Genomic DNA, 23,881 nt, shown 5'->3' on the forward strand with positions numbered 1-23,881 from the left:
AATGGCCGCCTGGGATGGAGTGACGTACTGATCGAAAATGAGCACCAATGAGGGGGAGTTGTGTGTTGATTAAAATGGGAGGTTCACTCCCCTCTACCCTCTATCCCCTGACCTATCCCTGACTCTCCCCATCCCTCTACCCCCATCCATCAAATCTGCCCCAAATTATCTGCGTTCCAAGGAACAAATTCGTAACCTATTCAATCTTCCCTGATAACTCAGGTCCTCCAATCGCAGCAACATCCTTGTAAACTTTCACTGTACTCTGCCATCCTTATTTAAATAGTTCCTGTGCTAAGGTGACGCAAACTGCACTCAATACTCCAAATTAGGCCTCATAAACTTCTTATGCAACTTTAGCATAATATGCACTCTCCTCCACTGAATAATTTATGAAGGCCAATGTGCCAAAAGATTCATTTGCTACCTAATCAAACTGTGCCACCACTCTCAATGAAGTGTGGACCTGCATTCCAGACGCCTTTGCTCTACCACACTCCTCAGTACCCTTCCGCTCACTGTGTACGACCTACCCTAGTTGATCCCACAGAGGTGGCACACCTCAGACTTGCCTGCATTAAATTCTATTTGCCATTTTCAGCCCACTTTTCCGGTTGGTCCAGATCACACTGCAAGCTAATAGTCTTCTTCGGTGTTTACTGCAACCCCAGTCTTGGTGTCATCCGAAAACGTGCTGATTCAATTGACCGTATTGTCATCCAAATCATTGATATACATAACAAACTGCAACGGGCAAGCTGCGATCCCTGCGGGATGCTATTCGTCTCAGGTCTACATAGGAGAGGCAGCCATCTATTATGACCCTCTGCCTTCTCCCACAATGCCAAAGTCTACTCTCATTTATTATCTCACTCTGAATGCCGAGCGAATTAATTATCCTGATCAACCTCTCACGCTGGAACTTGTCAAATGCCAAGGAGACAAACATCGACTGCCTTGCCTTCATCAGCTTTCCTGACGACATTCCTCGTAACTTCCTCGAGCAAATCTGTAAGATGACCTGGATAGCATAAAGTCATGCTGACAATTCCTAATCTGTCCTTAAATATTCAAATATTCATATATCCGATCCTATCAGTAACTTTCCCACTACTGATGTCAGGTGCACTGGCCCAGAAATTCCTGCTTAATACTTTGAAAGATTTCTGAAACAGCGGATCAAAAATTAGCTACCCTCCAATCATCTGGTACCTCTCCCATCGCTGAGCACAATTATAATATATTGCCTACGTCCCTGCGATTTCCACACGGCCTCCCTTGGGATCTGGGGTCCCTAGTCACTGGGGATCTATCCACTCTGATTTGCCTTAAGCCAGGAACCACGTCCTCCTTTGCAATCTCTATCACATCCATGACCTACCTCTGCTTTGTCTCAGCTGTATAGATTCCGCCCATTTCCCGAGGAAATACAGATGCAAAAACTCCATTTAAGATCTCCCCAGTCTTTTTTATCTCCACGGTTTACTTGCCATACTGAAAATCCAGAGGGTAAATTTTGTCCCTTTCAATCCCTTTGTTCTTAAAATATCCGTGGAATCCCGTAGGATTCTCCGTCACCTTCTCTGCTTGGGCAAACTAGTGTCTTCTTATTGCCGTCCTGTTTTATTTATTAAGTGTTCTCTGGAATGTTCTATATCTCGTAAGAACCTCCTTTATTCCCATCTGCCTTTTCATGCCATACACCTATTTTTTTTTTCTCTTTAACAGGGCTCAACAATCCTTGAAAATGAAGATTCCCAAAACTGGTACATTTACTTTTCGTTCTGAAAGGCAGCTACCAGCTTTGAACTCTTAAAACTTCACCTTTGATGTTCTCCCACTGATTGTGTCAAAATTGTCCATACTCCAATTCTAAATCTCAACTGACAAAGCAAAGTATCATTTTCTATATCTCCTTTCAATCTGAAGACATTGTGATCACCAGAAACGAAGAGATCCCCTCCAAATGCATTTGTCACGTGCCCTGTTTCATTCCCTAATAAGAGATCCCGTATCTCGCTCATTGAGATTTCAAAGTATTGATTCAGGAAACATTCCTGAACACTTTGATAAGCTCTATAATATCTAGTTATTTTACAGTTTGGGAGCCCCAGTCCATATGTGGTAACTTAATATCTCCTACTCTAACAAATTATGTTTATTGCAATAGTGCGATCTCTCTGCAAATTTGTTTCTCTGAGCCCGTTGACTGTTGGATGGTCTGTAATATAGCCCCATTAATGCCTGGACCTTTTTCGTTCCTCAGTTCCAGCCGTAAATCCACATTGGATAGGATATTAAAGAGGGGGGGGGGGCGTTTAGGAGATTCTGTGGTCGCCAAAGAGACAGCCGGTGGTATCGTGGCATCAGCATCGGACATTGAGGCAAATTGGCCGAAGTTCGTGTCGGGCCTGTTCATTGCATACTTTCCATCTATGCTGTGTCGAACGTCAAGCTAGCAATTCGGCATTGTAAAAAAAACCGATCAAGTTCTCAGGAAACAGCAATAAATGCCGCTCGATGCGCCAAGAGGTGTGAAAAGGATCAATAAGAGAGACATCACGATGGTGTGTTGCCTCTACACGATCTCTCAGAGCATCTACAGGATATTCTCAAGGTGGGGGTCGGGAGACAGCCAGACCTGGTGGTGACATTGAAACCAATGACATAGTCAGAAATGGGAAAGCGATCCTACGCAGTAAGCATATAGAATTGGAAAGAGGCAGATAGGGAAGAACTGCAAGGTTGTAATTTCGAGATTACTCCCTTTGCCACGGCTACTGCAGGTAGGAATGGGGTAATTGCACGGATGAATGAGTGGTTGAGGGGATGGTGCAGGACACAGGGTTTCAAGTTCATTGAACATTGGAACCTTTTCTCGGGAAGGATGACCTGTGCAAGAGGGACGGGTTGCACCTGAACTGAAGGGGAAGCAATGTCCTGAGCGGGAGGATTCCTGATGCTATTCAGGAATAAATGCGATGTTGTAGCCAAGTTTTAGAAAAGATAGAGGAGGCGGTGAAAGTTGGGAGAGGGCAGTTGCGAGACGAAACATGGACAATATCACAGCTGCACTTGGGAAAGATATAATGGAGGGGACAGACCGAGTCCATTTCACTGGATGTCAGGAAGGGGAGGGTGTAATCACTCTGATGTACTGCAGACCCCCAATAGCCACCGGGACATTGAGGCACCGATATGTAATCAGGTTGAGGAAATGTGTAAAAACAATAGCGTTGTTCTCATGGTGGATTTCAACATCTCTAATATAAACGAGGCTCTTCTTTGTGCAGGGGTTTAGATGAACAGAATTTGTCAAGTATCTACAGGGAGGTTTCTTAAAAGTAATATGTGGAGGGTCCATGAGAGGATGGGCCATACTGGATCTGATGTTGGATAATGAGTCTGGACAGGTGATTGAACTTTCAGTGGGTGAACAGTCAAGAATAATGAAATCTTTAACTGTCAGGGCGGTGAGGGATAAGGCGAGGCATAGTTCCAATGCAAGAGTTTTAAGTTAGAGTAGGACAATTTCCGAGTGTCTTTGGCAGGAAATAAAAAGTGTTAATTGAGAACATTTTGTCTGGAACGCAAACATCAGATATTTGCAGGGGGTTTAAAGGTCAATTGCATAGAGTACAGGAAAGGTGTGTTCCTGTTGGAAGAAAGGACGGGGATGAAAAGACAGGAGGAGGTCAGAAGTCCAGCGACGTGATGAATTTAGTCAGGAAGGTAAAGGAAACGTATATTAACCTTCAGAAGTTTGGATCAAACAAAACACACGAGGGGGTGTTGGGCCTCCTAATGAGTATTAAGACTACAAGACCATAAGACATAGGATTAAAATTAGGCCATTTGGCCCATCAAGTATGCTCCGCCATTTAATCATATCCGATCATTTTTTTAACCCCTCAGACCCGCTCGCTGGACTTCTCCCCATAACTTTTGATTGGTGGATAGGTCCCCAGAGCCTTAAGGCGTTTCCTCCAGTTCATTGAATGAGGCCAGAGATGAGATTGCTGGGCCCTTGCCCAGTATACTTCTGTCCTCTAATCACCGGCGAGGCCCTGGAGGACTGACAAGCCGCTAATTTTACAACTCTCTTTATGAAAGGAGCAAGGGAAAATCCTGGGAACTATAGACCGGTGGACTGAAGTTGCTGAAGCAATTTTTTCGGGATAGGATTTTTGCCCATTGGGAAACCATGGCCTTATTAGGGAAAGCCGGCTTGGCAATGTGTGAAGTAGATCGTCTCTCATCAAATTGATTAAGCGTTTCGACAGGACGATGAGAGAGATTGATGAGGTTAAGGCACCGGATCAAGTCGTCAAATTACTTTTATTGTCACTTCGACCATACCTGCCGGTCCAGTACATAGTAAAAATGAGACAACGTTTTTCAGGACCATGGTGTTACATGACACAGTACAAAAACAAGACTGAACTACGTAAAAAATAACAACACAGAGAAAGCTACACTAGACTATAGACCTACACAGGACTGCATAAAGGGCACAAAAACTGTGCAGGCATTACATAAATAATGAACAGGACAATAGCGCGAGGTGTCTGTCCAGGCTTCGGGTATTGAGGAGTCTGATAGTTTGGGGGAAGAAACTGTTACCTAGTCTGATCATGAGAGCCCGAATGCTTCAGAGCCTTTTCCCAGAGGGCAGGAGGGAGAAGAGATTGTATGAGGGGTGCATGGGGTCATTCATAATGCTGTTTCCTTTGCGGATGCAGCGTGTAGTGTAAATGACTGTAATGGCGGGAAGAGAGACCCCAGTGATTTTCTCAGCTGACACTATCTGCTGCAGGGTCTTGCGATCCGAGATGGTGCAATTTCCGAACCAGGCAGTGATGCAGCTGCTCAGGATACTCTCAATACAATCCCTGTAGAATGTGATGAGTATGGGGGGTGGGAGATGGACTATTTTCAGCCTTCTCAAGAGTAGAGACGCTGCTGGGCTTTCTTTGCTATGGAGCTGGTGTTGAGGGACCAGGTGAGATTCTCCGTCAGGTGAACACCAAGAAATTTGGTGCTGTTAACGATCTCTACCGAGGAGCCGTCGATGTTCAGCGACTATGTTCAGGGGCGTAGATGATGTCTACGTGGATTTTAGTAAGCCATTTGACAAAGTCCCTCACGGGAGGTTAATCCGTAAGATACAGATACCCGAGTTCCACGGGGAACCGGCTGTGTGAATTCAGAACTTGCTTGTGCGCAGACGGCGGGTGCTCGTGTTTGAAGGGACTTTTTCGAGACGGAGGTCTCCAATCAGTAGAGTCCCACAGGCATCTGAGGTGGGACCTTTGCTGTTTGTGCTGTATATAAATGATCTGTATAAAAATGTAGATGAGTCGGTTAGGATTTGATCAGCCCATAATTGAATGGCGGAGCAGACTCGATGTGCCGAATATAGGACTTCTGTTCCTATATCGTATGGTCTAACTCTAGTAAGGCCATATCGGGAGTACTGGTACATTTCTGCTCACTCCACTATAGAAAGGATGTCGAGCCTTTGTAGAGGGTACAAAAGAGGTTTACAAGGATGCTGCCCTGTATAGAGGGTATGAGTTATCATGAGAAGCTGGATAAATGGGCTGTTCACTGGAGCACAAAAGTTGAGGAGAGATCTGATCGAGGCTTAAAATAGTATGAGAGGCTTAAATAGAGTTTACAGGGGTTATCTGTTTCCCAGGGTTGAAATATCTAATACCAGTTGGGTTGTATTGAACGCTGGAGGCGGTAGCTTCAAGGGGGATGTGAGGAGTACGTTTCTTTATTCAGAGTCGTATTCAGAGAATGTGCTGCCTGGTATGGAGGCAAAGACATTAGAGGATTTTAAGAGACGGTTGGATTGGGACATTGTTGTAAGGAAGATTGGGGGCTGTGGACTTGGTGTAGGTAAGAGGGATTGGTGTTTGGGTGCTTAGATTTGCTTCTGAGGTGCTTCAGGACAACATTGTGGGCCGCATGGCCTGTTCTTGTCCTCTGCTGTTCTATCTTCTATGTGGACGAGTTCTCCGGTTTGCCCTGTGAGCAATGACAGGACATTTTCCCCGACAAGTAACGCCGCAAGCCCCGTTTAATACCTCCCATATTTTTTCGTCTAAAACAACGGAACCCTGGACGTGACATTTGCATTAGTCATATCACCATCAGGACGTTGTCAATTCATACTTAACTTTTTGATTCCTCACTCTCTCCCTACCCCTTATTCCCTCCCCTCTCCCCATTTTACTCCACCTCTTTCTCTATTATCCTATTCCTCTGCTCTTTAACTCTCTCGGTCACCCTTTCACCTTCCTTCAATTCCTTTCTCTCACAATCTTCTCTTCTAACTCACACTCTGTCCCCTCTTTGTCCTCCACGCTCTCCTTCTCCTCACTCTTTCCATCTCTCTCTCCAGCTCTCACTCTATCTCCCCACTTCTTTCTCAGTCTATCTGCCCTAAAGTGGAAACACATCTTCAGCTTTCCCCTCTCCAAATTCCACACCCACACACTACCTTTCCCCTTCCCTGCTCACCCCCTCCTCATCCACATCACTGTGCCCTTTCCCCTCACTCTCACCTGTACATCAAAACCATTTAAAAGTTTACTGGCAACTATGACTGGGAATGGTCCAGGTCCAGACATTTGAAAAAGTTCTTTATATTGTGGAATGTCGTAGTTGGGAATGCCACGGGTTGATTTATTTAAAGCCATCGTGAAAAGTACTTTTTAAAACAGCAGCAGATTATGCGAGTCTCAGGTGAACATAAAGTGCAGCAAACAGGGCAGCAACTGTAACTGGTAACGTTGCAGGTTTGAGACCCCAGGCAATTTTCTTTCAATCATGTTAAAGAATCGATCATTTTACCCTGCAGCTGAAATGGCTAAGTACAATATTAAAGTAATTTTGTTCACACCCGCATGAGGGTGAATTGTCAAACTGGTCCAATTTGATTTCAGCAGAAAGCCGCTCCCTGTTCTAAGGTATGTGCTCGGACCAGCAGCTGCTGGCACGCAGACCATGAGCTCAGAGTCAAACAGAACAACAAACCGCATCTTCCAAATCAATGATCTGTCCTCTTCCTCATTCCTTTCCAATTCCACTGAGGGCTCTCGGCCTGAAACGTCCATTTATTATTCAGTTGCATAGATGCTGCCGGACCTGCTGATTTCCTCCAGCATCTTGTGTGTTTCCATGGGTACGAAAGATCGGCGAGAGGGAGCGTGTGGGGTAGTGAGCAAGGCAGTGTGAAACGATTTCAAACATATCTACACTGTTGGAATATTCTTGGAATTAGGTGTGAATAATTCAACTTTTGATATTTATTTTGGACCATCATTTAATCAGCCCCTTGTCTGTATTATGGCTCGGAGATCAAGGAGTCAAAGAGTTATAGAAAAGTACAGCTCAGAAACAGACCTTCGGCCGAGGAATTTAAACTGCCTAATCTCATCGGCTTGCGCTCTGGTCATCGTCCACCATACACCTACCGTCCAAACGATCGCTTAAACAGTGACACCGTGTTCGCATGCACTACTCTTGCTGGCCGCTCATTCCCCGACCCTCTGAGCGAAGCAGTTTCCGCTCATGTTCCTCTTAAACTTTTCATCTTTCATACTTCACCCATGCCCTCTGGTTGCAGTCTCACTCGCCCTCAGTGGAAAGCTTGCTTGCACTTACCCTACCCACTGTATATGCCTCATAATTTTGTATACCTCGATCAAATCTCCTCTCAATCTTCCAAACCTGTACAATCTGTCATATAACTCAGTTCATCCAGATCCGGCGATATCCTTGTACAATGTTTCAGTATCCTACAACCGTATTCACATCGGTGACCAATCCTTCACAGTGTTCTCCAAAGTCTTGTACAACTTCAACATAACATCCCATCTCCTGTACTCAATACATAGATATATGAAGGCGAATGTTTGAAAATGTTTTCTTTACGACCCTATCTATCTGTCACGCTACATTCAATGAATTATGGAACAGTAACCCCAGATCCCTTCGTTCTTCTGCACTCCTCAGTACCCTACCGTTCACTGCTTCAGTCCTACCCTGGCTGGTCTTGCTGAAGTACAACACCTCGCACTTGTCCGCGTTAAATTACCTTTGACGTTTTAGCCCATTTTTGCAGCTGGTCCAATTCACGCTGAGAATCATGATAACCTTCCTCGTTATCCACTACACCCCTAATCTTGGCGTTATCTGCAAATTTGGTGACCCAGATAATTACATTATCATGTAGATTGTTGCTTTCGATGACAAAGAACAACCGAGCCAGCGCTGATCTCTGCAGCATTTCAGTAGTCTCAGGCCTCCAGTCAGAGAGGTAACTATCTACAGCAACTCTCTGGTTTCTCCCACCAGGGCAATGTTTTACCCAGTTTATTGAATGCCGAGTGTCTGAACCTTCTTGACTGTCCTCCCATACGACACCTTGGCAATTCCCTTCTAAAGTCCATGAAGACTATATCCACTGCCTTGTCTTCATCAACTTTCGTGGTAACACCCTCAAAAATATCTATAAGGTTGCTGAGACAAGACCAACCACGTATGATGCCATGCTGACTGTCCATAATCAGTCAATGTATATCAAATAATTCATATATCCTGTCCCTTAGAATAGCTCCCAATATCTTTCCCGCTACTGATATCAGACTCATCTGCCTAAAACATTCTCACAGAGTTTTAGACCCTTTCTGAAACAGAGGTTCCTGTCTAATCCACAGAGTATCCAGGACCTCAGTACTTATACAGATTCTGTATCCATCTCCTGCGCAAATTCAGATGCAGAAAAGCCATCTTTCCCATCTCGTCATTTCCTTTGGTTTCACGTATAGTTTATTGTTCTGATCTTCCAGGGGACCAATGTTATCCTTGCAATCCTTTTGGTCTAATCTGTATAATCCGTTAGTACTGGCCTTCACCCAAAGTATTCAGTTAGCACACTTGATTTCTTACTAAGTGTTACCTTGCATTTCGTATTCTCAATAATTACCGACCTGCCCATACCTACAGTGGGACTCCTTTTATCTCGTAACTAGAGCCTCAACATCTCTCAAAAAAACACGGTTCCCTAAACCAGTTATCCTTGCCTTTTATTCTGAACGGCACATACATACTTTATACTCTCAAAATTTCACCTTTGAAGGTCTCCCGCTTATTGGAATGCCTTTGCCAGAAAACAGACTGTCCCATTCCACAGCGGCCAGGTCATTTCTGATACTATCAAAATTGTGCTTTCCAAATTTTAATCTCAACCGCCGCAGATACCCTTTTCCATATTTCCTTTGAATCTGGTGTGTTACGAATTGTAACGTTTTAGGGAACAAACCAGCAGCGAGAGATTTCACACTGAGCCAGATTTTAATGTTAAAACCACTATATTTATTAGTATCTACTTATAGTAATTTAACCAAGATTTTTTTAAAAAAAGTTAAGAGTGTTATGTGTGCACAGGTGTGTAAATACAGCTCCCAAGCTATTGGGCTTGGGGGAACAAGGCTTAGAGTCTTGAGATGGGAAAGCATGGAAGTTCAGTTCACCCACGGAATAAATGATGGGAGAGAGATATCTGTAATCCACGTTGTAATGGAGAGAAAAGGTAAGTATTCCACAGATTCCACGAGATCACATTCGCTGTAGATCTTGCCCGTTGTCGTTCCACTTCCACATACGAATTATCACCGAATGCGACCTGTCACAGGGATGTCATCTTGAAGGTATTAGCACACATCAGGCAAGCGTTAACACATGAGTAGTCCCACAGGATATTTAAAAATCCACTCCTATAGATTATACGAGGTGACAGCCACACATTCGATGTGCACTGGATGGATAATCATAGGGCATAGGAGATTTCCAAACACCAGCTGCGACAAACTGAAGCTACTGGCTTTGCCTTTTAAATCAATCAATCAATCAATCAATCAATCAATCAATCAATCTCTCTCTCTCTCTCTCTCTCTCTCTCTCTCTCTCTCTCTCTCTCTCTCTCTCTCTCTCCTCACCCCCCCCCCCGCAGCAAACCATTTCAGTCTGTGACTGACGTCAGCGTCCCGCCTCACTCTGTTAGGCACTCTGTGGGTTCGTAACTGGTGGCGTGATCACGAGAGGCAAACAGTACCCCTATACACCCTTCTGTCCTTGCCGCCCACCTCACTCATTCCTCCCCCCATGCATTACATGTCATCACCCTTCTTGCTCACTGCACTTCTCTGTCACCCCTCCCACTCGCCTCCCCATACACACCCCTTCCACTCTTCCACCCAACCCTCCGCACCCCTTTCCATCATCGTCTCTCCCATTCTGCTGAACCCTCTCCTCCAGTCTCTCCCTTCTCACCCTTTTTCCCACCTTTCTATCTCCTATCCAACACCACCTCCTTACTCGTGACTCACCCCTCTCCAACTCATTCTCATCTCTCCCAGCCACGCTCGCTACCCCTCTCACTTACCCCCTCCCGATGCCTCACACATTTTCTCTCAAACTCTCCCCCTCTGTCTGACCTCTATCTGTCCCTTCCTTTCTCTCCCCTTTCCCTCCAGCTGTTTCACTGCCCCCTCATTCTCTGTCTCCCCCACTCTCTCGCCCTCTCCATGTCTCCCATCTCTTAATTCTCTCCCACTCCGCCTGTTCCCGACGTAACTCATCTTCCCCCCTCCAACTTCCAACTTCACACACATCCTGCCCCTCCTCCGCCTGCTCATGCCTTCAAACCGCACTCTCCTCCTTTCCATCAGTCTCTCCCTCCCCCTCACCCTCGCGGTTACAGGAAGCATTTAAAAATTACTGGCAGCGGTAACTGGGAACATAGCCAAGTTAATGTTGCTGTTAGGAATGCCACGGACTGATTATTTGAAGGAATCCTGAAAATACTTGTAGAGTAATTGCAGATGATGCGAGTCCGAGGGGAACATAAAATTCTGGAAACTCGCAGCAAACACTCGCAGCGCTGTAACCGGTAATGTTGCGGGTTCAAGACCCCACGTAAATTTCTTAAAGACACATTAATGTTTCTGTCGGTCTTCTCTGCACAGAAATGTTTAAACACATTATAAAAGTGAGTTATTTCACACCTGAATGACAGTGAATTGTCGAACCGGTCGGATTTGATTTCAGCAGAAAGGCCGTTCCCTGTTCCGAGGAATGTGCGGATCCAGTAGATGCTTCCACACAGACTCTGAGCTCTGAGTTTCACAGAACAACCACCCGCATCCATGGTCTGCCCTCTTTACCCTTCCTTTCCAGTTCCACTGAAGGGTCTTGGCCCGAAAGCTCGATTTATTTCTCCGTTCCACAGATGCTACCGGTCCTGCTGAGTTCCTCCAGCATTTTGTGTGTTACCATGGTTACGAAAGATCAGCGCGTGAGGCAGAGAGAAGGGCAGCTTGAAAAGTCTTCAGAACATATCCTCCTTGTCAGAATATTCTTGGGGAATTAAGCTGTGAAAAATTAAACTTATGAAGATGATTTCTGATTTTTGTTTAACCAACCCGTTGTCTCTGTTATGAATCAGAGATCAAGGTGACATAGAAACGTACAACACAAAAACAGGCCTTTCGGCTGAGCCATTTAAACTGCCTAATCCCTTCGAGCTGTACAGGGACCAAAGCCCTCCACACCCCTCCACACCCCTCCCATCCAAACTGTCTCTAAATGGTTGAAATTGAACTCGCTTGTAACATGTGTAGCCAGCAGCTCGATCTGCACTCCCGCGACCCTCTGAGTAAAGATGGCTCCCCTCATATACCCCTTAAACTTTTCTTCTTCAACCCTTAACCCATGACCTCTGGTTTTAGCTGCACCCAACCTCAGTGGAAAATGACTGCTTGCATTTACCCTATCTATACCCCTCAAAATTTTGTCTACCTCTGTCATATCTCCACTCGATCCTCTTCGTTCAAATTAATAAAGTTCGAATCTATTCAATCTTTCCTTACAATTCAACTTTCTTAAATTTGTTTTTTTTATATTTAAATAGTACTTTAAAAACTGCAGATGACGCGAGTCCGGAGTAAAAATAAAATGCTGGAAACTCGTTGCGAACGGGGTGGAGTGACCGGTGAAGTTACGCGTTGAAGACCCCAGGTAGTTTTCTTTGAATCACGTTAATGATCCTATCACTCTTCCCTGCAGCAGAAATGGTTAAATACAACATTAAAGTGGTGTTGTTCACACCTGAATGAGAGTGAATCGTCGAACCGGTAGGATTTCATTTCAGCAGAAAGGCCGCTCCCTGTCCTGAGGAATGTGGGCGGACAGGCCGCTGCTGTCACACAGACCTGAGCCCCGAGTCTCTCAGAACAACAACCCGAACCTTCCGAATCAATCAGTAACCCGGCCTCTTCCCCGTCTGGCGAGAGGGAGCGTTTGGTGTAGTGGGCGGAGCGAGACAATCATTGTCCAAATGGATTAAGAGAAACGATGCCGTTGCCTTCAACCAGAAATACTCTCCAGGGTGGTTTCTAATGAGTGCGAGCTGAAGGCATCTTTCACCCCGATAGTGACACGTGAAATCCCACGGGGTAGTGACTCATCACCGGTCTCTCTCTCCCTCATTAAAACACAACTACTTAAAATAACAGGACGAGATCCCAGTTATATTACGGAATGTCGCTTTTGGTAATGCCTCGGTTCGATTTATTTGAAGAAAGCCTGAAAATTATTTTAGCACATCTCCAGATGAAGCGAGTCTGAGATTAAAAGCAAAATGCTGGAAACTCGTAGCAAAGTAACTGGTAACGTTGTGGGATCGAGACCACACGTAATGTTCTGTGCAGCACGTCATTGGGACTATCTCTTCCTGTAGCAGAAAGGGTTAAACTTCCTTCAGATTTGAAGGGCAGTGTTTTGTCCAACCGGTTGGATTTAGTTTCTGCAGAGCGGCCGCTCCCTGTTCAGAGGAATGTGTACGAGCAGGCAAATACTTGCACGCAGCCCCAGAGCTCCGAGACGCACAGAACAAGCCGCACCTTCCCAATCAGTCGATCATTTGGCCGCTTGCCCTTTCCATTCCAGTCCTAATGAAGGGACTCGGTCCGTAACGTCGACTATTTACACCCATCCATAGATGCTGCCTGACCTGCTGAGTTCCTCCAGCATTGTGTGTGTTGCCATGGTTACGAGAGATCCATGTGGGGCAGTGGGCGGGGTTATTTGTCAGAAACGACACACGGTATCCACACTCACAGAATATTCTTGGGGAATTACGGTGAGAATAATTCAGCTTCTGATATTTATTTCGGATCTTTATTTCCAATTAGCCAGTCCTCTGTGCATTGGATCAGCGGTCAAGGAGATATTTTAAGCCACTTTTGTCTGTGGTGCTTTTTGTCTTCCGACTGTTACCTATCTGCACAATTTACATTTTCCACAAGTTAAGTAAAGATTAAGAACACCTGCTTCGTTTTCAGAATGTCTTATTTCAGACAAATATATCGATTGTTCCTGTGCCGATTGGGAGAGTTTTGAACTCTACTCCTCAATGGCTAGTGAAAGCAAAGTCTTTGACTCAGTTTACAGCCGATATTGTTGATAAACACCGGAATGAAGTGTTTCAGAGATGGACGGGGGGAAGGGGGGGGGGGGGCTGGGAGAATGCGTAATGACATTTTAGATCAGATCTGCCGTGACCTCATTATCTGCAGCAGCAGCTTCTAGCGGCCATGTGGTCCAGTTATACGTATTGGTATGTTGACACGAAAAGCTCTGACAATTTAAGCAGTGCAATTTAGTATAATGACGGCATGCGAAGAGGGATATGATTTTATTATAGGGTTGAACTGGAAACAAATATTACATCGATTAATTATTTAATTTCCAGTTTTGTGGAAATTGTGGAAATTCCACACAAAGCTGGAATTTAAATAATTTAATTTATAATTAAGGTGCGGGGCTCACGGTGAGACGATTTGGGGAACCTTGTGTGCCCGTCATCTGCCAGACAACCGTCGTCAGGAGACGTGCGAGTTATTTAGCTCCATTGGTGCCGAAAAGTGTCAATCTCTGCCTCATCTCAGACTGAACTCTCCGCGCAGGTTAAGCACCCTGGTCCAGATCCACTGCCGCCCACCCGGGAAGTTAAGGTGAGGTTACCCGTGACCGCACCGAACGCCATCCGGTTACAGCATCAGAGGTAAGTGGTGTCTCCTGTATCAGGGTATAGGTTTTATCTGTTTCCCCGCAGGGCAAAGGGTTGTGTGAAATATGAAAGCGACGTCGATCATACCCAAACCAGAGTGAGTTGTTGGGTAAATTGGAGTTTGCACGGATAGGGAGCAGCTGACACACAGAACCAAGTCTCACAGAACCACAACCTACTGCTCCCAAATCAATCAAACATCTGGCCCTTCCCCCTTCCTTTCCAGTACTGATGGAGTACTGATAAAGCTGTTCACCCTCTCAACCCCAGACCCACTGATGTCAAAGGGGGTCAGCCTGTCTCCATTCCTCCTGTAGTCCACAATCGGCTCCTTAGTTTTGTGACAATGAGGGAGAGGTTGTTTTGTTGACAAAAGACAGATGTTGTTCAGACGTCAGGGCATGGAATTATGATATTGTAGCCATTACTGGAATTTGGTTTCACCCAACAGTCTGAGGGATTTAGAGGAATCTATTTATAGAGAGATCGCAGACTATGCCAAGAAACAATTTTTCATTTAGTAAGTGAATTTAACTTTCCATATATTGACTGGGACTCCCATACTGTAAAAGGACTAGATGGGGTAGAGGCGTCAAAAGTTCCCTTAATCAGTACGTAGAATTCTCGACGTAGAGGTTAGGAAATGATCCAGGGCTAGAGACATATATTAGTGAATGGGGACACTTTGTGTCCAGTGATCATAATGCCAGGAGATTCCAAGTAAATACGGAAAGACAGAGGCCTGGACCTCTCTTGAGATTCCAAATTGCAGAAAGCTCAATTTTAAGGATTTGACAAGTGTGGGTTGGGACAGAATGATTTTTGGCAAAGGAGTACTTGGTAAGTGGGAGGCCTTCAGAAGTGAAATATTGAGGATGTCTAGTTTGTATATGCTTGCCTGAATAAAAGTTGAAAGGGAACTGGTGCAGGTTACCTTGGTTTTCAAGAAATATTGAGGCCCCGGATATTTTGTTCCTCTAAATGCCTCAGACTGTTGGGTGCAGCCAAGAGTCATTAATGACTACATCATTGCATCATGACAACATGACTACATCATTCCACGCCATGAGCTCAGTTGACATTTTTTAGTGGTCTTCTGTTGGTTTCTGAAAGCTTCCCAACGGGTTTTGCTCGTTTGTTTGCCCTTTCTTTGGCTTTTATGCTGGCTTTGGTTTCTCATTTCAACCACGGTTGTGTCCTCCTGCCTTTCCAATGCTTCCACTTCTTTGGGATGTATCTACCACGCACCTCCTAAGTTGCTCCCAGAAACTCCAGCCATTGCTGCTCTGTCGTCACTCCTACCAGATTCCCCTTCCAGTCAAGTCTGACCAGCTTCTCTGTCACAGAAACATGGAGAAGATCAGAACAGAAACATGTCCACTCTGGACGATCAGAATGGTAATCTATACGGGAGACAAAATGGATGGGGGTGGTTTTAAATAGTAGTTTTGCATCCGTATTTACACAGGAGATGGACACAGAGTCTATAGAAGTGAGGCAAGGCAGCATCAACATCAGGGACCCTGTGCAGATTACAGAGGTGGAGGTGTTTTCTGTCTGAAGGAAAATTAGCGTGGATCAATCCCCAGGGCCTGGCAAGTTGTTCCCCAGGACCCTGCATAACATGTGCAGAAATTGTCGAGGCCTAAGCACAGATATCTAAATCATCCTTAGTGACAGGTGAGGTACTGGAGGATTGGAGGACAGCCAATGTTGTTCCTCTGTTCAAGAAAGGTTCTAAAAATAAACGAGGAAATTGACATCAGTATTGGGAAACTTATTGGAACATTTGTGCAGAAACAGAATATATAAGTATTTGGATCTACGTGGATAGATGGCATGGGTTTGTGCATGGCAGGTCATGTCTAACCAATCTTCTCTCTAGTTTCTCGAGGAAGTTATCAGGAAAGTGGGTGAAGGCAAGGCAGTGGATATTGTCTACATGAACTTTAGCAAGGCAATTGACGAAGTCTCATATGGGAGGTAGGTCAAGAAGATTCAGTCACTCAGCATTCAAGATGAGACAGTAAATTGGATGAGACACTGTCTCTGGCAGAATTCAGAATGTGCTAGCAGATGATTGCCTCTCTGACTGGGGGCATGTGACTAGTGGTGAGCCACAGGGATCAGTGCTGGATCTGTTGTTGTTTGTCATCTATATCAGTAATCCGGGTAATAACATGGTTCGCCGTATCAGCTAATTTGTGGATGAAAACAAGACTAGGGGTTTAGCAGACTGATAGAAGACTATCATGGCTTGCAGTGCGAACCGGACCAGGTGGAGAAATGGTTTGAGAAATGGAAAATGGAATTTAATGCAGCCAATTTCGAGGTATTACACTTTGGTAGGATCTATCAGGATAGGTCTTACACAGGATAGGGCACTGAGGAGTGTTGTTGAAGAGAGGGATGGGACCATAGGTATATAATTCACTGAAAGATGTGTCATAGTTGGATAGGGACTAAAAGAAAGAATTTGGCACACAGGCCTTCATAAACCGAAGTACTGAGTACAGGAGATGGATGATATGTTGACGTTGTACAAGACAACGATGAGGTCTTATTTGGAGTATTGTGTGTAGCTTTGGTCACCATCCCCAGGAAAGATGTAAAAAAGTTGAAAGAGTTCCGAGAAAATTCGCAAGGATGTTGCCAGGTCAGGAGGTCTTGGGTTATAAGGAAAGATTGAACTGGACTTTATTCCTTGGAACGCAGAAGACTGAGGGGAGATTTGATGGAAGTGTACCAAAATTATGAGGGCATAGATAGTGTAAATTCAAGCTGACTTTTGCTACTAAGATTGGGTGGGACCACAACCAAACGTCATGGGTTAGGAGTGAAAGGTGAAACATTAAGGTCAACATGAGGCGAAACGTTATCATGTCATCGTGCGAGTGTGGAATGAGCAGCCAGCTCAAGTGGTGCATGCGAGATCGATTTCAGCATGTTGGAGGTTTGTACAGGTACCTGGATGGTAGCGATATGGGAGTGGGCAGATGGTTAACGAGCCTGTTTCCATCTTGTACTTTCTATGACTGTTACAAGAACCTGAAATAATACTAATATTCATTCTAAATCCTTTGAACAGCTGTGTGGAACAACTATTCATCTCAGCAGGATATATTTACATGGCTTTTAAAATGTGGCACTTTAAATTGACAGTACATGAAAGAAAGTCAACATAGGTTACTTGTGTGAGATTGTTTCAGTTGCTCTGGGGCCAGGCACCAATGCAGCTCAGTGGAAACAGGGAATAATACCAATTCGAGAGCCAGACTGAGCCAAGTCACAGATTGGAGACAGCAGAAACATAGAAAAAAAATCCAACAGCACAATTCAGGCCCTTCGGCCCACAAAGCTGTGCCAAACATGTTATTACCTGAGAAATTACCCAGGGGTAGCCATAGTCCTCTAATTTTCTGAGCTCCATATACCTGCCCAGGATCCTCTTAAAGACCCAATTGTATCCGCCTCCACCACCGTCGCCGGCAACCCATTCCACACACGGACCACTCTCTGTGTATAAATCTTACGCCTGATAACTCACCAGCACCGATTCTTATAGAGACAGGAGGAGCATCAGAGAATTTCATGGGCATTCCATTTCCCAGCACTGTGCCCAGTTAGAAGGTCATTTCTCTCTCCAACTTGGGTTGACCTTCACTGTAACAGTGTGATGTCAGATCACACCTCGGCGACCAAAGTGATCTCATCTTAAATGTTGTCCTACACCCACTGATTGATTTTGCTTTTTTTTCAGGTTAAACACGACAAGAAATTTGTCTACGGGAATCTCAAACACAACACGCCAGTCTCGCTGTGTCTGCCCAGATATTTAAAAAGTGGAACGGGGTATTCGTGCAATCATCCTTCCTGCTCATTTCCCGATCCTACCTGTTTCGACTGGGAAGGGACTCGCTCGGTCATTTGACCTACTGGCATACCCGTCATTTTACACCGAGAAGTGGCCGTTCATCTGCTCAGACTGTGGGAAGGGATGCACTCGGTCATCCCAATTACGGACACACCAGTCGGTTTACACTAAGGAGAGGCCGGTCACCTGCTGAATTTGTGGGGAAGGTCATCTGACGTAATGGCAGATCAGCGAGTTCACACTGGAGAGGGGCCATTCACCTGCTCAGACTGTGGGAAGGGATTCACTAAATCATCTCACCTACTGAAACACCAGTCAGTCCACACTGGGGAGAAGCCGTTCACCTGCTCAGACTGTGGGAAGGGATTCACTCAGTCATCTCACCTACTGAAACACCAGTCAGTCCACACTGGGGAGAAGCCATTCACCTGCTCAGACTGTGGGAAGGGATTCACTAAATCATCTCACCTACTGAAACACCAGTCAGTCCACACTGGGGAGAAGCCGTTCACCTGCTCAGACTGTGGGAAGGGATTCACTCAGTCATCTCACCTACTGAAACACCAGTCAGTCCACACTGGGGAGAAGCCATTCACCTGCTCAGACTGTGGGAAGGGATTCACTAAATCATCTCACCTACTGAAACACCAGTCAGTCCACACTGGGGAGAAGCCGTTCACCTGCTCAGACTGTGGGAAGGGATTCACTAAATCATCTCACCTACTGAAACACCAGTCAGTCCACACTGGGGAGAAGCCGGTCACCTGCTCAGACTGTGGGAAGGGATTCACTAAATCATCTCACCTACTGAAACACCAGTCAGTCCACACTGGGGAGAAGCCGTTCACCTGCTCAGACTGTGGGAAGGGATACACTCGGTCCTTTCAGCTGAAGGCACATCAGAGACTTCACACTGGGGAGAGACCATACATCTGTTTTTTGTGTGGGAAGGGGTTCACTCAGTTATCTAACCTAAAAGCACACGAGTCAGTTCATGCTGGGGAGCGGCCCTTCATCTGCTCAGACTGTGGGAAGCGATTCACTCGAACATCTCATCTGAAGGTACATCAGAGTGTTCACACTGGGGAGAGGCCGTTCACCTGCTCAGACTGTGGGAAGGGATTCACTCATTCATCCTACCTGAGGAGACACCGGGTAGTTCACTCTGGGGAGAGGCGATTCTCCTGCTCCGACTGTGGGAAGGGATTCAATCGATCATACGACCTACAGAAGCACCAACAATTTCACACTGGGGAGAGGCCGTTCACCTGCTCAGTCTGTGAGAAGGGATTCACGCGGCCATTCGACCTACAAAGACACCAGCGAGTTCACACTGGAGAGAGGCCGTTCACCTGCTCACTCTGTGGGAAAGGATTCACTTTCGCATCTCACCTACAGACACACCAGTCAGTTCACTCTGGGGAAAGGCCATTCAGCTGCTCAGTCTGTGGGAAGACATTCACTCAGTCATCTAACCTACAGAGACACCAGCGAGTTCACAGTGGGGAGCGGCCATTCACCTGCTCAGACTGTGGGAAGGGATTCGCGCGGTCATCTAATCTACTGAGACACCGGCGAGTTCACACTGGGTAGAGGCCGATCATCTGCTCAGACTTTTGCGAGAGATTCTCTCAGCCATCTCCACCAAATGTGCATCATTGAGTTTCCACTGGGGAGAGGCCATTCGTCCGTTGTGAATGTGGGAAGGAATTCACTCAGTAATCTAACCTTGTGACAAGTGGAGTTTAATATTCTGGATCTGAGACAAATAAATTAGTTCTATTTTAAACTCTGTCTCTGGTACTTAGTGAATTTATAACATGCCTAGTGCAGAGTAGAGAGTCAACTCAGGCTAGCTGGACCCAGCCAGTGATTCTGTTCCAGGACAGTCCTTTAAATCCTCCCCGGTTGTTCCACTCTCTCTCTCCCTGTCGGATGGGTTCCAGTCACCACTCTGTGGGTGAAGAGGCTTCCCTTGAATTCCCTGCTGACTGAAGAAGACGAGCTGACTGCAGTTCTGTCTGAGATGTTCTTCACCCCTCTCATCTCTGGACTGAGGAAGAATGACTTTGGTAGTTAACCTCCTAATTCACGACTCATTTCCACATTATGTGTCATTTTCCCTGCTTCTAAAAGTTGTTGAAAACACCCCTGTCCTTTAAAGACTGAGAGCAGAATGGAAAACCATCTGTTGGATGTTCAACGAAGCAGGGTCAGAAACCCGAGGGGTGTCTGCACAGGGCAGAGTTTGGGGCTCTGGATTATGAACGTATGATGATGAGAAGGGAAGCAGCAGCGGGGCGTGGCAACGAATGACAGAGTAGCAACATTTGGAAGCTGATTGACAGAGAAAATCTTTTGTTTGTCTGACTGATGAGAGAAACAATAACTGTGGTGAGGTGCTCCACTGGTTGTGGAACATGTTTGTGTTGGGAATGGTTTTATCTATTAAGGTTGTTGTTCCTGCTTGTTTATCTTGTAGTATTATATCCGGATGGTTATTATGGATTGTCCTATCTGAAACAATGTATTGATTATCATATAATTTGTAAGATTTTGTCTCTAAAATTGGATAAGGCTTGAATTTATGGTGCCTTTATGAAGTGATAGAGGGCATTCATGAGTTTGTATTTTAAAGATTTTGGTGAATGATATTTGCCACTTGATTGTACTTTTGTAAGTAATCAGATTGAGTTAAACTGCTGCAGGAGCCTGGAATGTCTTCAATTGTCTCTGGTTTCTCTTGGCATTTTCTGCACTTACTGCTTTGTTTGTTTGTTGGTAGAATCTGCGGGTAGAATGAAGGAATAGCAAATGTAAAAACAAACTCCTTGATGGGAATTGTACAGAGACCTCCAAACAGTAGTAAGTATGTCGTCCACAGATTACAAAGGGAGATAGAAAATGCGTACCAAAAGGGCAATATTACAAGATCACAAGACAAAGGAGCAGAAATAAGTGAGTCTGCTCCGCCACTCCACTATATATTAATAAGAGGGTTAAAAATGAAACCAAGGCAAATTCATGTTTGATAGAGCTATTTAGAAGAAAGAAAAGTATAATTCAGATAATGGTAGTAGAATAATTCCAAGCGTGTACATTAAAACAAAATGGGACAAGGAATGAGGAATAATTATATCTGAGGAAAAATGGACAATATTATGGAGTTATCAATGGAGGTATACCAGTTCACAGAAATGAACGGAGTTTGGATGGAAAACCTTGATAAGATTTTATTACACCCTCTCAGAAATCCCATTATGATAGTTAACTTCCTGTTTGCTGGAGAAATTGTGGAAATGAAAATGCAAACCATTATCATATTTTCTGGGATTGCCCTGTTGTCAAAGACTACAGGAGTGGGATACACAATGCCCTGAAAGACGTTTTATATGTGAAATACCTTTAGAAAGTAAGACCATATATTTTGGGTATATACCTCAAGAATGCTAACAAAGAGATAAATATTTAATGAATTTTCTGCTGGTTGCTGTTAAAAAGATTTTTTTTTACCAAGAAGTTGTTATCACAGGACAGCCCAACCTTAAACACATGAATGAAAATTACAATGGACGTTTACAAAATGGAGAAGATAACAACATCTGTTAATCATAAGTTGGAACAATTTGATTCATACTGGGGAAAAATGTTTTAACTACATAACACTTCATAGACCTGATTTTATTCTCACAAATGAATGAAAATATTGTAAAAAAAAAAGATCACTGCCTACTTGTACATAGTTTTCTCCTTTCGCTTGTTCTTTCTTTCCTCTCTTTTCTATAAGTGTATAACTCAGATGAAAATTATGTGGAGATTTGTGGCAAATATATATGTACAGTACCTGAAATACATCTTATGGAAATGTTTGTTGATGATGAACTTCATTAAAAAAATAAATTACAACAAAAAGTCCCGATGAAGGGTATTGGCCCGAAATGTTGATTCCCATCCATATATGCTGCCTGACATGCTAGGCTCCTTCAGCACTTTGTGTGTAGTTCTCTAGATTTCTAGCATCTGCAGGTCCTCTTGTTTCCCAGATACTTATATATTTCTTGAGAGAACAAGCTGGTAGTGGGGTTTGTGGCTCTGTTGGTAAAATATTAAATAAAATAATTAGAAAGAGGCGGCATAGGGTTTGAATGTGTAGAATCTGTGGGTGGAATGAAGGAATAGCAAATGTAAAAAAAAACTCCCTGATGGGAATTGTATAGAGATTTCCAAACAGTAGTAAGTATGTGGTCCACAAATTGCAATGAGAGATAGAAAATGCGTGCCAAAAAAGCAATGTTACAATAGTCATGGGGGATTGTCATGCAGGTGATTAGGAAAATCAGGATGGGGTTGGTCTCAAGAGGAGAAATTCCTAGAATGCCTACAAGATGCATTTTTAGAGCAGCTCGTGATTGAGCTCAATTTGGGATCAGCTATTCTGGATTGGGTGATGTAACGAACCGGAATTAATTCGGTCACTTAATTTCAAAGAACCCTTAGGGACAAGAGATCTTAATACGATTAAATTCACCCTGACATTAGAGAAGGAGAAGCAAAAGTCTGATGCGGAATAATGAGAGAGGCATGAGAGAAAAACTGGTCAGAATTGATTTAAAAAGAACACGGGCAGGGATGAAAACAGAGCAACAATGGCTGGAATTTCTGGAAGCAATTCGGAAGGCACAGGATATATACATCACAACGAGGAAGTAGTATTCCAAAGGGAAGGTGACAAAACCGTGGCTGATAAGAGAAACCAAAGAAAACGTAAAAAACAAGGAGAGGGCATAGAGCAAAAATTACTAGGCAGTTAGAGGATTGGAAAGTTTTTAAAAACAAACAGAATGCAACTAAAATAATTAAGAAGGAAAAGATGGAATACATCGGTGAGGTAGCTAGTAATATTAAAGAGGATACCAAATTTGTCTTCAGCTACATATAGTGCAAAAGAGCGACGGAAGTGGTCGGGGCAACACGGGGCTGCAGAAGATGGAAATTAACTGCTAAGAGGATTAGCAAAGAGGTTAGTGAGTATTTGTTATAGAGAGTGCAATGAAGATTCACCAGACTGATCCCTGGAGTGGTGGGGTCATCATATGAAGAAAGATCAAATATGATTACCCTTTCATTTAGAGAATCGAGGACTGAGAGATGAACACATTGAAATGCACAACATCATTTCCGGTTGAACCAGGGATCCCAGTCTCTGAAAAAGGGGGTGGACTGAAAGATGATGCTGGACAGGTAATAATGGGGTTGGGGTGCAAAGCGATGGCAGATGAACTGAGTAAGTATTGTACGTCAATCTTATCTCTCGAAGGCACCAGCAGGAATATGGAAGTCCCAGATGTTAGTGCTCAGAAAGTGTAAAGTTACGTTACACGGGAGAAGATTCTTGGGAAACAGAGATGGTCTGAAGGTAAATAGGTCACCTGGACCAAATGGTGTACACCCCAGAGATCTGAAAGAGGTGACTGAAGAGATGTGGAGGCATTAGCAATGATTTTTCAAGAATCGTTAAGGAAATAAATTCCTAATAAGTTTTTTCCTTCACTACTCCCCCTCTCGCAGTTTTACCTATCACCGACCACTTCTTCCACCCCTTCACCCTCACACTTCTTCCACCCCCCTCATCCTCACACCTCACTACTCCCCCTCTCGCGGTTTCACCTGTCATCGACCACTTCTTCCACCCCTTCACCCCCACACTTCTTCCTCTGACGTCTCATCTTTTTTCCCCCCCCAGTCCTGACGAAGGGTCTGGGCCCGAAACGTCGACTGTTTACTATTTCCCATATATGCTGCCTGGCCTCCTAGGTTCCTCCAGCATTTTGTGTTTGTGTTGCTTGGATTCCCAGCATCCA

General features: G+C 44.6%; 1 protein-coding gene across 1 annotated transcript in view; it reads left to right on the forward strand.

Annotated features, from left to right (window-relative positions):
- Positions 1-23,881, forward strand: part of LOC140723937 (uncharacterized) — a 75,255-nt gene that overhangs the window by 4,722 nt on the left and 46,652 nt on the right. The window contains exons 2-4 of the mRNA XM_073038483.1: positions 14,043-14,140; positions 14,192-14,243; positions 18,270-19,363. Coding sequence (XP_072894584.1) covers positions 14,043-14,140; positions 14,192-14,243; positions 18,270-19,363 — 1,244 coding nt within the window. The remainder of the gene's footprint in view (positions 1-14,042; positions 14,141-14,191; positions 14,244-18,269; positions 19,364-23,881) is intronic.

The sequence above is a fragment of the Hemitrygon akajei genome, unplaced genomic scaffold (assembly GCF_048418815.1).
Source record: "Hemitrygon akajei unplaced genomic scaffold, sHemAka1.3 Scf000148, whole genome shotgun sequence".
Lineage (NCBI taxonomy): Eukaryota > Metazoa > Chordata > Chondrichthyes > Myliobatiformes > Dasyatidae > Hemitrygon > Hemitrygon akajei.